We start from the raw sequence: 14719 nt of genomic DNA, 5'->3' as shown, positions 1-14719 counted from the left end.
TTCCCGCAGGCAGCCCCGAGTGCGTGCAGCTGCTGATCGAGGTGGGCGCCAACCTGGAGGCGCACGACTGCCACTTCGGGACCCCCCTGCACGTGGCCTGCGCCCGCGAGCACCTGCGCTGTGCCAAGCTGCTGCTGCAGGCAGGTGGGCCTGGCCCATGGCGGGACGGGGGTGGGCTGGGGGGGCTCCTGACCACGGCTGGGAGCATTGGGGAGCCATTGGGGAGCCATTGGGGATCCATTGGTGATCCTATTGGTGATCCCATTGGTGATGCATTGGTGATCCCATTGGTGATCCATTGGTGAGCCCATTGGTGATCCATTGGTGATCCCACTCCTGATCCCATTGGTGATACCATTGGTGATCCCATGGCTGATCCCATTGGTGATCCATTGGTGATCCCATTGGTGATCCCATTGGTGATCCTATTGGTGATCTCATTGCTGATCCCATTGGTGATCCATTGGTGAGCCCATTGGTGAGCCCATTGGTGATCCCATTGGTGAGCCCATTGGTGAGCCCATTGGGGATCCCATTGGTGATCCCATTGGTGATGCATTGGTGATCCCATGGCTGATCCCATGGCTGATCCCATGTCTGATCCCATTGGTGATCCCATGGCTGATCCCATGGCTGATCCCATTCCTGATCCCATTGCTGATCCCATTCCTGATCCCATTGGTGATCCCATTGCTGATCCCATTGTTGATCCCATTCCTGATCCCGTTCTTCCCTGCACAGACCCCTCTGATCCCATTCCTGATTCCGTTTCTGATCCCTTTTCCCTGGCTAAATCCCCTTTTTCTCTGGATAAATTCACTTTTCCAACCTGTCTTTCCCTTTCCCTGCTGGATTTATTACCTTTTCCCCCTCTCTTTCCCTTTCCCTGCTGGATTTACCCCATTTCCCTCACGGATTTATCCCCTTTTTCCCGGAATGTCGCTCAGGCGCCAACGTGAACGCGGCCAAGCTGCACGAGACGGCGCTGCACCACGCGGCCAAGGCCCGCAACGCCGCCCTGGTGGAGCTGCTGGTGGAGTTTGGGGGCAACATCTACGCCCGGGACAACCGCGGCAAGAAACCCTCGGACTACACCCGGAGCAGCGGCCCCGCGGCGCGGTGCTGCGAGTTCTACGAGAGTGAGCGGGGAAATGATCTTTGTGGTGGCAATTTGGGCATCAGATCCCTTTTTGTTGGGAATTTGGCCATCAAATCCCCTTTGTCCTGGAATTTGGCCCACAAAAATCCCCTTTTTATTGGGAATTTGGCCATCTAATCCCCTTTGTCCTGGGAATTTGGCCATCAAATTCCCTTTCTGACCCTATTTTTCCCCATGTTCCCATTTCTCCTGTTTCTGATCCCATTTTTATCCTGTTGCTGGTCCCATGTTCTTGTTTCTGATCCCATGTTTCCATTTCTGGTCCCATTTTTATCCTGTTTCTTATCCCCTTTTCCTGGTTTTATCCCATTTCTGATCCCATGTTCCCATTTCTGGTCCCATGTTCCTGTTTTGATCCCATTTCCAGTCCCATTTTCCCGTTTCTGATCCCATTTCTGATCCCATTTTTCCATTTCTGACCCCATATCCCATTCCTGACCCCACATTCCCATATTTCCCGCAGGGACACCGCTGTCACTGCTGCAGCTGTGCCGCCTCTCGGTGCCCATCCCTGATCCCACATTCCCATTTCTGACCCCATTTCTGATCCCATTTTCCCATTTCTTGTCCCATTTTTATCCCATTTCTGATCCCATGTTTCTGATCCCATTTTTATCCCATTTCTGATCCCATATTCCCATTTCTGGTCCCATTTTTATCCCGTTTTGATCCCACTTCTGATCCCATATTCCCCTTTCTGATTCCATTTTTATCCCATTTCTGGCCCCATTCCTGATCCCACATTCCCATTTCTGACCCCACATTCCCATTCCTGACCCCATTTCCCCATTTTTCCCCCAGAGACGCCGCTGTCGCTGCTGCAGCTGTGCCAGCTCTTGGTGCCCATTCCTGACCCCACATTCCCATTTCTGATCCCATTTTCCCATTTCTAACCCTACATTCCTGTTTTTATCCCATTTCTGATCCCATTTTTCCTGTTTCGGATCCTGTTTTTATCCCATTTCTGATCCCACATTCCCGTTTTTATCCCATTTCTGATCCCATGTTCCCATTTCTGATCCCATTTTTATCCCATTTCTGATCCTGGTTTTATCCTGTTTCTGATCCCGGTTCTGATCCCATGTTTTTCCCCTTTCTGATCCCATGTTCCCATTTCTGCTTCCATATTCCCATTTCAAATCCCACATTCCCATTTCTGATCCCACATTCCCATTCCTGACCCCATTTCCAACCCCATATTCCCATTTCTGACCCCATTCCTGACCCCACATTCCCATTTCTGATCCCGTTTTCCCGTTTCTGATCCTGTTTTCCCATCTCTGACCCCATTTTCCCCATTTCTCCCCCAGGGTTGCTGCTGACCCTGCTGCAGCTGTGCCAGCTGTTGGTGCCCATTCCTGGTCCCACATTCCCATTCCTGACCCCATTTTTCCCATTTTTATCCCATTTCTGACCCCACATTCCCATTCCTGACCCCATTTCCCCCATTACCCGCAGAGACGCCGCTGTTGCTGCTGCAGCTGTGCCGGCTGTGGGTGCCCATTCCTGACCCCACATTCCCATTTCCAACCCCACATTCCCATTCCTGACCCCATTTTTCCCATTTTTATCCCATTCCTGACCCCATTTCCCCCGTATTTCCCCCAGAGATGCCGCTGTCGCTGCTGCAGCTGTGCCGCCTCTCGGTGCCCATCCCTGACCCCATATCCCATTTCTGACCCCATTCCTGACCCCACATTCCCATTTCTGACCCCATTTCTGATCCCATTTTTATCCTGTTTCTGATCCCGTTTCTGATCCCATGTTCCCATTTCTGATTGCATGTTTCTGTTTCTCATCCCACATTTCCATTTCTGATCCCATTTTCCATTTCTGATCCTGTTTTTATCCCATTTCTGATCCCATTCCTGACCCCACATTCCCATTTCTGATCGCATTTTTATCCTGTTTCTGATCCCATTTCTGATGCTGTTTTTATCCCATTTCTGATCCCATTTTCCCATCTCTGACCCCATTTCTGATCCCACATTCCCGTATTTCCCCCGCAGAGACGCCGCTGTCGCTGCTGCAGCTGTGCCGGCTGTGGGTGCCCATTCCTGACCCCACATTCCCATTTCTGATCGCATTTTTATCCAGTTTTTATCCCCTTTCTGATCCCATTTTTATCCCATTTTTATCCCATTTCTGATCCCATTTTTATCCTGTTTCTGATCCCATTTCTGATCCCATGTTCCCATTTCTGATCCTGTTTCTGATCCCACATTCCATTTCTGACCCCACATTCCCATTCCTGATCCCACATTCCCATTCCTGATCCCACATTCCCATTTCTGGTCCCATTATTATCCTGTTTTTGATCCCATTTCTGATCCTGTATTCTCGTTTCTGATCCTGTTTTCCCATTTCTGGCCCCATTCCTGATCCCATATCCCCATTCCTGACCCCACATTCCCATTTCCAACCCCACATTCCCATTTTTATCCCATTTCTGATCCCATTGTTCCTGTTCCCGATCCTGTTTTTATCCCATTCCTGACCCCACATTCCCATTCCTGACCCCACATTCCCATTTCTGACCCCATTCCTGATCCCATTTTCCCATCTCTGACCCCATTCCTGACCCCACATTCCCATTTCTGACCCCATTTTTCCCATTTTTCCCCCATTCCTGACCCCATTTTTGCCCCAGGGACGCCGCTGTCTCTGCTGCAGCTGTGCCGCCTCTCGGTGCTCAGAGCCGCCGGGGCCTGCACATCCCTGACCCCATATCCCATCTCTGACCCCACATTCCCATCTCTGACCCCATTCCTGACCCCACATTCCCATTTCCCCCCGCAGGGACGCCACTGTCTCTGCTGCAGCTGTGCCGCCTCTCGGTCCGCAGAGCCGCCGGCCGCTGGGGCCTGCACATCCCTGACCCCATATCCCATCTCTGACCCCATTCCTGACCCCACATTCCCATTCCTGACCCCACATTCCCATTCCTGACCCCACATTCCCATTCCTGACCCCACATTCCCGTATTTTCCCAGGGACGCCGCTGTCGCTGCTGCAGCTGTGCCGCCTCTCAGTCCGCAGAGCCGCCGGCCAGCAGAGCCTGTACAACATCTCTGACCCCATATCCCATCTCTGACCCCATTCCTGACCCCACATTCCCATTCCTGACCCCACATTCCCATTTCCCCCCGCAGGGACGCCGCTGTCTCTGCTGCAGCTGTGCCGCCTCTCGGTCCGCAGAGCCGCCGGCCGCCGGGGCCTCCCCGCCATCGCCAAGCTCCAGATCCCGCCCCGGCTCATCCGGTACCTGTGCTACAACTGACGGAGCCGGGAAAAACATGGAAAAACATGGAAATCCTGGAATTCTCCTGCTCTTCTACCTCCCAACCCCCGTGTTCACTGAACCCCAGGCGCTGCTGTAAATAGGATTTGTCGGGAGCTCCTCTTTTCCCTGAGTTTTCTTGGGATTGCCCGGGTGGGATTTCGGCCTCTCCCAGGGTGGATTCCCTGATTTCCCTGGATTTCCTCTGGGAATGGGAGAGCTGTGGGGTGGGAATGATTCCAGCTGGGAATTTTGTCCCCTCTCCCTGGGGATCCCATGGGATACAGCAGGACTGGGTTCTGCCTGGAAGAAAGTTTGGGAATTTTGGGATTGATTTTCCCCCTTTGGAGCTCTATTCCCAATGCCAGGTTGGGGCTGGGATTTCAGGGATTGGGATTGGAATTCCAGGGATTGGGAATACAGGGATTTGGGCTGGGATTGCAGGGATTTGGATTGGGAATCCAGGCATTGGAATTCCAGGGATTGGAGTTGGGATTGCAGGGATTGGGATTCCAGGGATTGGGGCTGGGATTCCAGGGATTGGGATTGGGAATCCAGGGATTGGAATTCCAGGGATTGGGATTGCAGGGATTGGGGCTGGGATTGCAGGGATTGGGGTTGGGATTCCAGGGATTGGGATTGGGATTCCAGGGATTTAGGTTGGGATTTCAGGGTTTGGGATTGGGAATCCAGGGATTGGGATTTGGGCTGGGATTCCAGGGATTGGGATTCCAGGGATTGGGATTGGGTTTCCATGGATTGGGACTGGGATTCCAGGGATTTGGGTTGGGATTGCAGGGATTGGGGTTGGGAATCCAGGGATTGGGATTCCAGGGATTGGGGTTGGGATTGGGATTCCAGGGATTGGGATTCCAGGGATTTGGGATGGGATTCCAGGAACTGGAGTTGGGATTCCAGGGATTGGGGCTGGAATTCCAGGGATTTGGGTTGGGATTTCAGGGTTTGGGATTTCAGGGATTGGGATTGCACGGATTGGGATTGGGATTGGGAATCCAGGGATTGGGATTCCAGGGATTGGGGCTGGGATTCCAGGGATTTGGATTAGGGATGGGAATCCAGGGATTGGGATTGGCTTTCCATGGATTTGGGCTGGGATTCCAGGGATTGGGATTTCAGGGATTGGAGTTGGGATTCCAGGGATTGGGATTCCAGGGATTGGGAATCCAGGGATTGGGATTGGGATTGGGATTCCAGGGATTGGGATTCCAGGGATTGGGGTTGGGATTCCAGGGATTGGGATTCCAGGGATTGGGATTGCAGGGATTGGGATTGGGAATCCAGGGATTGGGATTGGGATTGCAGGGATTGGGATTCCAGGCCTGAATCCCAGCTGGAATTCCTGCAGTTCCTGGGGCACCTGGAGCTTTCTGAGCTGGGATTCTCCTCCCCTTTCCAGCTTTTCCATTTTCCCCAATAATCCTGGAAAATCCCAGAGTTCTCCCACAAGAACCAAATTCCTCCCGAAATCCTGGGATCCGGGCTGGGAATGCTGAATGAAGGCACTTTATGGGGTTTTAGTTGGAATTCTCATTTATTTATTTATTTATTTATTTATTCATTCATTCATTTATTTATTCATTTATTCATTCATTTATTTATTTATTTATTTATTTGTTTGTTTATTTATTAATTTCTTTATTCATTTGTTTATTTATTTATTTATTCATTCATTTATTCCTCCTCCCCCCTTTTTATCCCCAAAATCCCAATCCCTGCATTTCCCATGCCCAGTTTTGGGCTGGGATTCCAGAACGGGAAAATTGGATTTCTTGGGAATCCAGAATGGGAAAATTGGATTTCCTGGGAATCCAGAATGGGAAAATTGGGATTCCAAAATGGGAAAATTGGATTTCTTGGGAATCCAGAATGGGAAAATTGGATTTCCTGGAATTCCAGAATGGGAAAATTGGATTTCTTGGGAATCCAGAATGGGAAAATTGGGATTCCAGAATGGGAACATTGGATTTTCTGGGATTCCAAAATGGGAAAATTTGGGGGAATCCTTTGGCTGTTCCAGGAGGGATCAAATCTCCATGGGATTTCTTGGGATTCCAGAACGGGAAAATTGGGATTCCAGAATGGGAAAATTGGATTTTCTGGGATTCCAGAACGGGAAAATTGGATTTCCTGGGAATCCAGAATGGGAAAATTGGATTTCTTGGGATTCCAGAATGGGAAATTTTGATTTCTTGGGATTCCAGAACGAGAAAATTGGATTTCTGGGGAATCCAGAATGGGAAAATTGGGATTCCAGAATGGGAAAATTTGATTTCCTGGGATTCCAAAATTGGAAACTTGGCTGAATCCTTTGGCCTTTCCCAGCCCTCCTGCACATCACAAAATCCTTGGATCCCAAGAAACCCCAAATTCCCTCACTTGGAGACGGATCCTGAGCTTTTGGTGCTGCCCTAAAACCAAAATCCCGGATTTTCCATGGATTTGGGAACTTGGGAAGTGCTGGAAAGGGCGGGAACGGCTCCGAGCTGGGATTTGGGCACCTGAGGTTTGTTCCTGATAAAGGGGAGAGGCTGGGGCTGCTCCTGATCCATGGAAAACTCGGAGAAATCCAGGATGGTGGGGTTGGAATGGGATGGGCTTGAAGGGCCCTTCCCACCCAAACCATTCTGGCATTTGGGACACTCAGAATCCATCCCCAGGGGTTTTTATGGAAGTTGGGGATGGCAAAGGGAAGGGAGACCCTTCCTGGAGTGCTGAGATTGCCAGTGAAGCCCCCAGAGCCCAAAATCCCTTCCTGGAGAGGAGTCGGGGTGGGGATGGATCCAATGCCAGGCTGGGAGAGCTGGGAATGGAGGGAATTCCCTGGAGAGGGAGCCTGGGCTGGGATTTTGGGAAGGGATTCCCAGAGCAGCTGGGGCTGCCCCTGATCCCTGCAGTGCCCAAGGAAGGATCGGAGCCCCCGGGATCAGGAATTGTCCCGGCTGGAATTGGAGGATCCCCAAGGTCCCACCCCAACCATTCCCCAATTCCATCAAAACCCCACAAGGTCCCTCCCCTTCCCAAAACCTTTCCTTCCTCGTTTTTCCATGGAAAACCTGGGAAGGGAAATCTGGGACTGGGGAATCTCCCGGAGAAATCCTGAGCTCTGGGAGGAATCAGAGGCTGGAAAAATCCCAAAAAACTGGGAGGGAAACAATGCTGGGAAAACGGGATAATCCCTTTTTATTTCTCCCTCTCCAGCCTGTCCTTATCCCGGAGCCGCCCGGGGCTTTTGGAGGGGGAATTTTTGGGAGGAATTTTTGGGTTAAATTCCCACAATTCCCACAAACCCTCGGGATTGGGATGCGGGAGCCTCTCCCGCCGCTGGGCGGAGCTGCTGCCCCGGGAACGGCGATTCCCGAATTCCCGCTGATCCCAAACCCGGCAAAAACCGGGAATTCCTGCTCCCCCGGATCCCAAATTCCCTTCAATCCCAAATCCCTCTGATCCCAAATTCCCTCTGATCCCAAATTCCTGATCCCAAATTCCTGATCCCAAATCCCTCTGATCCCAAATCCCTCTGATCCCAAATTTATGTTATTTATTAAATATATCATATTTATTTTATGTTATTTATTATTTTTATTATATTTTATATTTTATATTTTATTTTATCTTTTATTTCCTTTTATATTATTTAATATTTTATTTCAATTTTATTTATTCTATTTTAATTATTTATTTTATAGTATTTTATATTATTTTTTTTTTTATTTTATATTTTATTTTATTTAATTTATTATTTAATTTTTATCCTATTTTATATTTTATTTTATTTTATTTATTATTTATTTTATTGAATTTTTATCCTATTTTATATTATTTTTTATTTTATCTTTATTTTATTTTTTTTTATTATTATATTTTTTAATTTTACTTTGTATTTTATTTTATATTTTATCTTATTTTATATTTTTTATTTTATTTTATTATTATTTTATTTTATTATTTTATTCTCCTTCCCAGAGCTGATTTGGGATCAGTTTGGGAATTCCAGGTGGGATTTTCAAGGAAAAAGTGGAGCTGGCAATGGGGGGATGTGGAAATTTTAATTGTTCATCCCATTTGTGAAGTTCCCATCTGTGGAATTCCCCGTCTGTGAATTCCCATTTGTGGAATTCCCATTTATGGAATTCCCGTCTGTGGAATTTCCGTCTGTGAAATTCCCATTTATGGAATTCCCATTTCTGGAATTCCCATTTGTGGAATTCCCATTTGTGGAATTCCCGTCTGTGGAATTTGCATTTGTGGAATTCCCATCTGTGGAATTCCCATTTGTGGAATTCCTGTTTGTGGAATTCCCGTCTGTGGAATTTGCATTTGTGAAATTCCCATTTGTGAAATTCCCGTCTGTGAATTCCCGTCTGTGAAATTCCCGTTTGTGGAATTCCCATTTGTGAAATTCCCGTCTGTGAATTCCCGTCTGTGAAATTCCCGTTTGTGGAATTCCCATTTCTGGAATTCCCGTCTGTGGAATTTGCATTTGTGAAATTCCCATTTGTGGAATTCCCGTCTGTGGAATTTGCATTTGTGAAATTCCCATTTGTGGAATTCCCGTCTGTGGAATTCCCAGCAGCTCCAGCGGGGCTGTGACCCTGCCCGGCATTCCGGGAATTTGGGGGATTTTCCAAGGTTTCCTGGGAATTCACCCCATGGAATCTGCGGCTCCTGGCGCGGCTCCTGTGGGATTTGGGATCTTTCCTGATGTTTCCAAAGGCCCCAAGCCAAGGGTGGCTCAGGTGATCCCACAGGATCCATCCCAGGTGATTCCTGTCCCAAATCCCGCACTGGATGAATCCCCAGCTCCAATCCCAGGTGATTCCTGTCCCAGATCCCACACTGGATGATCCCACAGAACCCATCCCAGGTGATTCCCATCCCAAATCCCACACTGGATGATCCTCCAGGATCCATTCCAGGTTATCCCTAACTCGGGATGATCCCATGCCAGGGATAGGGTGGCTCAGATGATCCCACAGGACCCATCCCAGGTGATTCCTGTCCCAAATCCTGCACTGGATGAATCCCCAGGTCCAATCCCAGGTGATTCCTCTCCCAGATGGTTCCCAGTTCCCATCCCAGGTGATTCCCAGATTCCACACTGGATGATCCCACCGGACCCATCCCAGATGATTCCTATCCCAAATCCCGCACTGGATGATCCTCCAGGATCTATTCCAGATGATCCCTATCCTAAATCCCACCCTGGATGATTCCCCAGGGCCAATCCCAGGTGATTCCTGTCCCAGATGGTTCCCAGTTCCCATCCCAGGTGATTCCCAGATTCCACACCAGATGACCTCACAGAACCCATCCCAGATGATTCCTGTCCCAAATCCCGCACTGGATGATCCTCCAGGATCCATTCCAGGTTATCCCTAATTCTAGATGATCTTCCAGATCCCATCCCAGGTTATTACTACTCCAGGTCCTGGCTCAGATGATCCCACAGGATCCATCCCAGGTGGCCCCATCCCAAATCCCATCCTGGATGAACCCCCAGGGCCAATCCCAGGTGATTCCTGTCCCAGATGGTTCCCAGTTCCCATCCCAGGTAATTCCCAGATTCCACACCAGATGATCCCACAGAACCCATCCCAGATTATTCCCATCCCAAATCCCGCACTGGATGATTCCCCAGGATCCATTCCAGGTTATCCCTAACTCCGGATGATCCCCCAGGACCCATCCCAGGTGATTCCTGTCCCAGTTCCCAGATCAGATGATCCCACAGGATCCATCCCAGATGATCCCTATCCCAAATCCCGCACTGGATAATCTTCCAGGATCTATTCCAGGTGATTCCTATCCCAAATCCCACCCTGGATGAACCCCCAGGTCCAATCCCAGATGATTCCTGTCCCAGATGGTTCCCAGTTCCCATCCCAGGTGATTCCCAGATCCCACACTGGATGATCCCACAGAACCCATCCCAGATGATTCCTATCCCAAATTCCACCCTAGATGATCCTCCAGGATCCATTCCAGGTTATCCCTAACTCCAGATGATCTCCCAGATCCCATCCCAGGTGATTCCTGTCCCAGTTCCCAGATCAGGTGATCCCACAGGATCCATCCCAGATGATTCCTATCCCAAATCCCGCACTGGATAATCTTCCAGGATCTATTCCATGTGATTCCTGTCCCAGATGGTTCCCAGTTCCCCATCCCAGGTGATTCCCAGATTCCGCACTGGATGAACCCCCAGGTCCAATCCCAGGTGATTCCTATCCCAAATCCTGCACTGGATGATTCCCCAGGACCCATCCCAGGTGATCCCTAACTCTGGATGATCTCCCAGATCCTATCCCAGGCGATTCCTACCCCAGGTCCTGGCTCAGATGATCCCACAGGATCCATCCCAGGTGATTCCCTGTCCCAAATCCCGCACTGGATGAACCCCCAGGGCCAATCCCAGGTGATTCCTGTCCCAGATGGTTCCCAGTTCCCATCCCAGGTAATTCCCAGATTCCACACTGGATGACCCCACAGAACCCATCCCAGGTGACCCCATCCCAAATCCTGCACTGGATGATGCTCCAGGATCCATTCCAGGTTATCCCTAACTTGGGATGATCCCCCAGGACCCATCCCAGGTGATTCCTGTCCCAGTTCCCAGATCTCATGATCCCACAGGATCCATCCCAGGTGATCCCTATCCCAAATCCTGCACTGGATGATCCTCCAGGATCCATTCCAGGTTATCCCTAACTCCAGATGATCTCCCAGATCCCATCCCAGGTGATTCCTACCCCAGGTCCTGGCTCAGATGATCCCACAGGATCCATCCCAGATGATCCCTGTCCCAAATCCCAGCCTGGATGAATCCCCAGGGCCAATCCCAGGTGATCCCTGTCCCAGATGGTTCCCAGTTCCCATCCCAGGTGATCCCTGTCCCAGATTCCACACTGGATGATCCCACAGGACCCATCCCAGATTATTCCTATCCCAAATGCTGCACTGGATGATCCTCCAGGATCCATTCCAGGTTATTCCTACCCCAGGTCCTGGCTTAGATGATCTCCCAGGACCCATCCCAGGTGATCCCAATCCCAGATCCCACACTGGATAATCCTCCAGGATCCATTCCAGGTTATCCCTAACTCGGGATGATCTCCCAGATCCCATCCCAGGTGATTCCTACCCCAGGTCCTGGCTCAGATGATCTCCCAGTTCCCATCCCAGGTAATTCCTGTCCTGGTTCCCGCACCAGATGATCCCACAGGATCCATCCCAGATGATTCCCTGTCCCAAATCCCGCACTGGATGAACCCCCAGGTCCAATCCCAGGTGATTCCTATCCCAGATATTCCCAGTTCCCATCCCAGGTGATTCCTGTTCCCGATCCCATCTATCCATCCCCATCCCCGGGTGCAGGGAACACCCTGACCAAGCTTTAGGGTGGAAAATCGGGATCAGGGAGAAACCAGGGATCCTCCAAACCTCCCAGGCTCCGAGTGCATCCCCTGGGCCTCGATTAATTTAATAATCAACCAACAGCAGATGGAATTCCACTGGTCATGGATCTGCCGGGCCGGATCCTGCAATTCCAGGATTCCAATTCCAATGGAGCTCCTTCTCCTCCAGAGGGACACTTTGGGGAGGAAAACCTGGATTTGGGAAGCAAAATCCTCTCCTTTTCCTGCTGAAAAAACCAAACCATCCCGTCCATCCATGTGTCCATCCCAAGGGATGCTGGTGGGAATTTCCCACCGCTCTCCCGAGCACCAAATTTGGGGAAAAATGGGAAAAATGGATGAACTTGTTCTGTTGTTGATGGAGCTGCTGGGTTGGGATCCAGGCTCCCATTCAGGATCATCATCCGGAAAAACCATCCTGGGATAAGTGGAAAAAACACTCTGGAAATTAAACAACCCAAAAATAGAAGGAGAGAAAAAAAGGTCAGGCCTAAAAATACCGGGATGGGTTTGGAGCTGGATCCTGGCATGAAATAAATAATCCAGGTTTATGGGCAGGACTCATTTTAGCCATTCATTGCCACAGCCCGGCGTGACCCTGGCATTTTTTCTGGCTGGATTTTGGGGATTTTGGGGGATTTTGGGGCCGGACTTTGCCCCTGGGAGGGCGAGGGAAGGAGCCGGGAGCGAGCGTGGGCGCGCTGGGCTCTGCCGGGACCCGCCCGGCTCTCCCGGGAAAACAACCGGGATTGCCAAAGTTCCCAGCCTGGGGATGGGCTGGATCCAAGGTCCCACGGAGCAGCTCGTTAGCGATGGAGCGTTAATTACAGCCATTAAATGAACTTTCCTCCCAATTCCTCTGTGGGGGGAATGATCCCATCCCAGGGTTCCCCCTCGTTGTGGGGAAACCGAGTCACGGCGAGTTTGGGAAAGGTGAATCCAGCTCTGCTCAGCTTTGGGGTGGGGATCAGGGATAAATCCAGTTTTTCCTAGGTTGGAAGAGGGAAAAGGAGCCCTGAGACCCTGGGGGTGGAGGCAGATCCCAGAGGGATGAGATTTGGGGAGGGGACGGCCACATCCTGGTCTCCAGCACCTTTCCAGGGATGGGATGGGATGGGCACAGGGATGGGGCTGAGGAGGGGTTGGAGCCTGGCCAGGATGATTTGAGGGAACGTTTTCAGCAGGATCCCACCAAGGAGAAGCCGAATGAAGCAGCCACCAGGACGTGGGGGGACGTTTTTATTGGACTCAGGGGTGTCAGGGAATTCCCGGTGGCCTCTGGAATATCTGCAGACACGAGACATCCCACGGGGACCCCAAATCCATCGGCACCCCACACCCCATGCGGACGCCGTTGGTGACGCTCCAACTGGGATAAAAGAGGATTTTTCCAGCCTGGAGAAGGTGGGAGGGGATGGAGGGGCTGGGGGAGAACCACCACAACCTCTGTTCCCTACGGGGGAAAAAAAAAAGATGGAAAAATTAAATTTAAAAAAAAAAGCACCACAAAAATCAATTTTTCCAACCCCCAACATGAGAAGGGAGAACCAATATTTGGGGATTTTCCATGGGCAATGGATCCCAGGGAGGATAATGGATCCCATTACCTGCGGGACGGAGCCGGGGGTGGCCGGCGGGGCCGTCACTTCTCCGTCATCATCCTCACGAACTCCTCGTAGTTGACCTGCCCGTCGTTGTTGCAGTCGGCCTCCTTGATCATCTCGTCCACCTCCTCGTCCGTCAGCTTCTCGCCCAGGTTGGTCATGACGTGCCGCAGCTCGGCCGCGCTGATGTAGCCGTTGCCGTCCTTGTCGAAGACGCGGAACGCCTCCCGGATCTCCTCCTCGCTGTCCGTGTCCCTCATCTTCCTCGCCATCAGCGACAGGAACTCGGCGAAGTCGATGGTGCCGCTGCCGTCGGCGTCCACCTCGCCCACCATGTCCTGCAGCTCGGCCTCGGTGGGGTTCTGGCCCAGCGAGCGCATGACGGTGCCCAGCTCGCGCGTGGTGATGCAGCCGTCGCCGTCGCGGTCGAAGAGCGAGAAGGCCTCCTTGAACTCGGCGATCTTCTCCTCCGACAGCCGCTCGGCCATGGCGCTGCCGCTGCACGAGGAGGAGGAGGAGGAGATGCAGACGGAGCCTCCTCCCTCGCAGGGCCTCTCCCTGCACCAGCAGGAGCAGCAATGGGAATGGATCCAGGAGCTTTGGGAGCTGGGAAAGGAGAATCACCCAACCCCCTTGGGCTGCCCTGGCTCTCGTCCCGCTGCTCCCAGGGTGGGGTTTCAGATCCCAGCAAAGCCCTAATTGGGGATCTGGGTTTTGGGGCAGGCGGCACTGGGGGTGACACCAGTTGGGTGGTTTGCCCATTTTAGGGTGTTTTGGGGAGGATTGGGGCTGTGCAAAGCAGGGGAGGGTCCCCCCGGTGTCCCCAGCCCCAGGCGGTGCTGGCAGCGCATCAAAGGCACCGGGGGAGGATCCCCGAGCAGGCCCGGGCAGGTCCCGGCTGTCGGAGCTGCCGGCCCTGAGTCACCGCCGGGGCTGGAGCGGGGCAGGGCTGCGGGGTCCGGCCCTCTGACTCAGGGCTGGGCTGAGGGATCTCCCCATTGCCAGGCTGGGTTTACTCATCTCTTACTCAGGGTGGAAAGGAGGGGACAGTGACAAATGAGGGAGTTTCTCCATCCATCTATGGATCCCATCCATCCATCCATGAATTCCATCCATCCATCCATGGATTCCATCCGTCAATCCCTTCCTCCATCCATCCATCCATCCATCCATCCATCCATGGATTCCATCCATCAATCCCTCCCTCCATCCATCCATCCATGGATCCCATCCATCCATC

At 51.5% G+C, this 14719-nt stretch overlaps 2 protein-coding genes across 2 annotated transcripts; one reads left to right on the top strand and one right to left on the bottom strand.

The window, feature by feature from the left end:
- Nucleotides 1–5: 5 nt before the first annotated feature.
- Nucleotides 6–4555, top strand: LOC135456137 (ankyrin repeat and SOCS box protein 13-like; the record flags this gene model as incomplete). The annotated part of the gene is made up of 3 exons (XM_064729826.1): nucleotides 6–144; nucleotides 948–1139; nucleotides 4312–4555. Coding segments are annotated over 3 exons (459 nt in total), but the record flags the coding sequence as incomplete, so codon positions are not given.
- Nucleotides 4556–13429: 8874 nt separating this feature from the next.
- Nucleotides 13430–13981, bottom strand: LOC135458248 (calmodulin, striated muscle). The gene has a single exon (XM_064733286.1). The coding sequence runs from the start codon at nucleotides 13965–13967 to the stop codon at nucleotides 13518–13520; it is 450 nt and encodes a 149-aa protein (XP_064589356.1). The 5' UTR covers nucleotides 13968–13981; the 3' UTR covers nucleotides 13430–13517.
- Between the last annotated feature and the right edge of the window lie 738 nt (nucleotides 13982–14719).

This window comes from Zonotrichia leucophrys, chromosome 1A (assembly GCF_028769735.1).
Source record: "Zonotrichia leucophrys gambelii isolate GWCS_2022_RI chromosome 1A, RI_Zleu_2.0, whole genome shotgun sequence".
NCBI lineage: Eukaryota > Metazoa > Chordata > Aves > Passeriformes > Passerellidae > Zonotrichia > Zonotrichia leucophrys.
The sequence above is the reverse complement of the archived record's forward strand: the minus strand, read 5'-3'. Positions and strand labels throughout refer to the sequence as shown.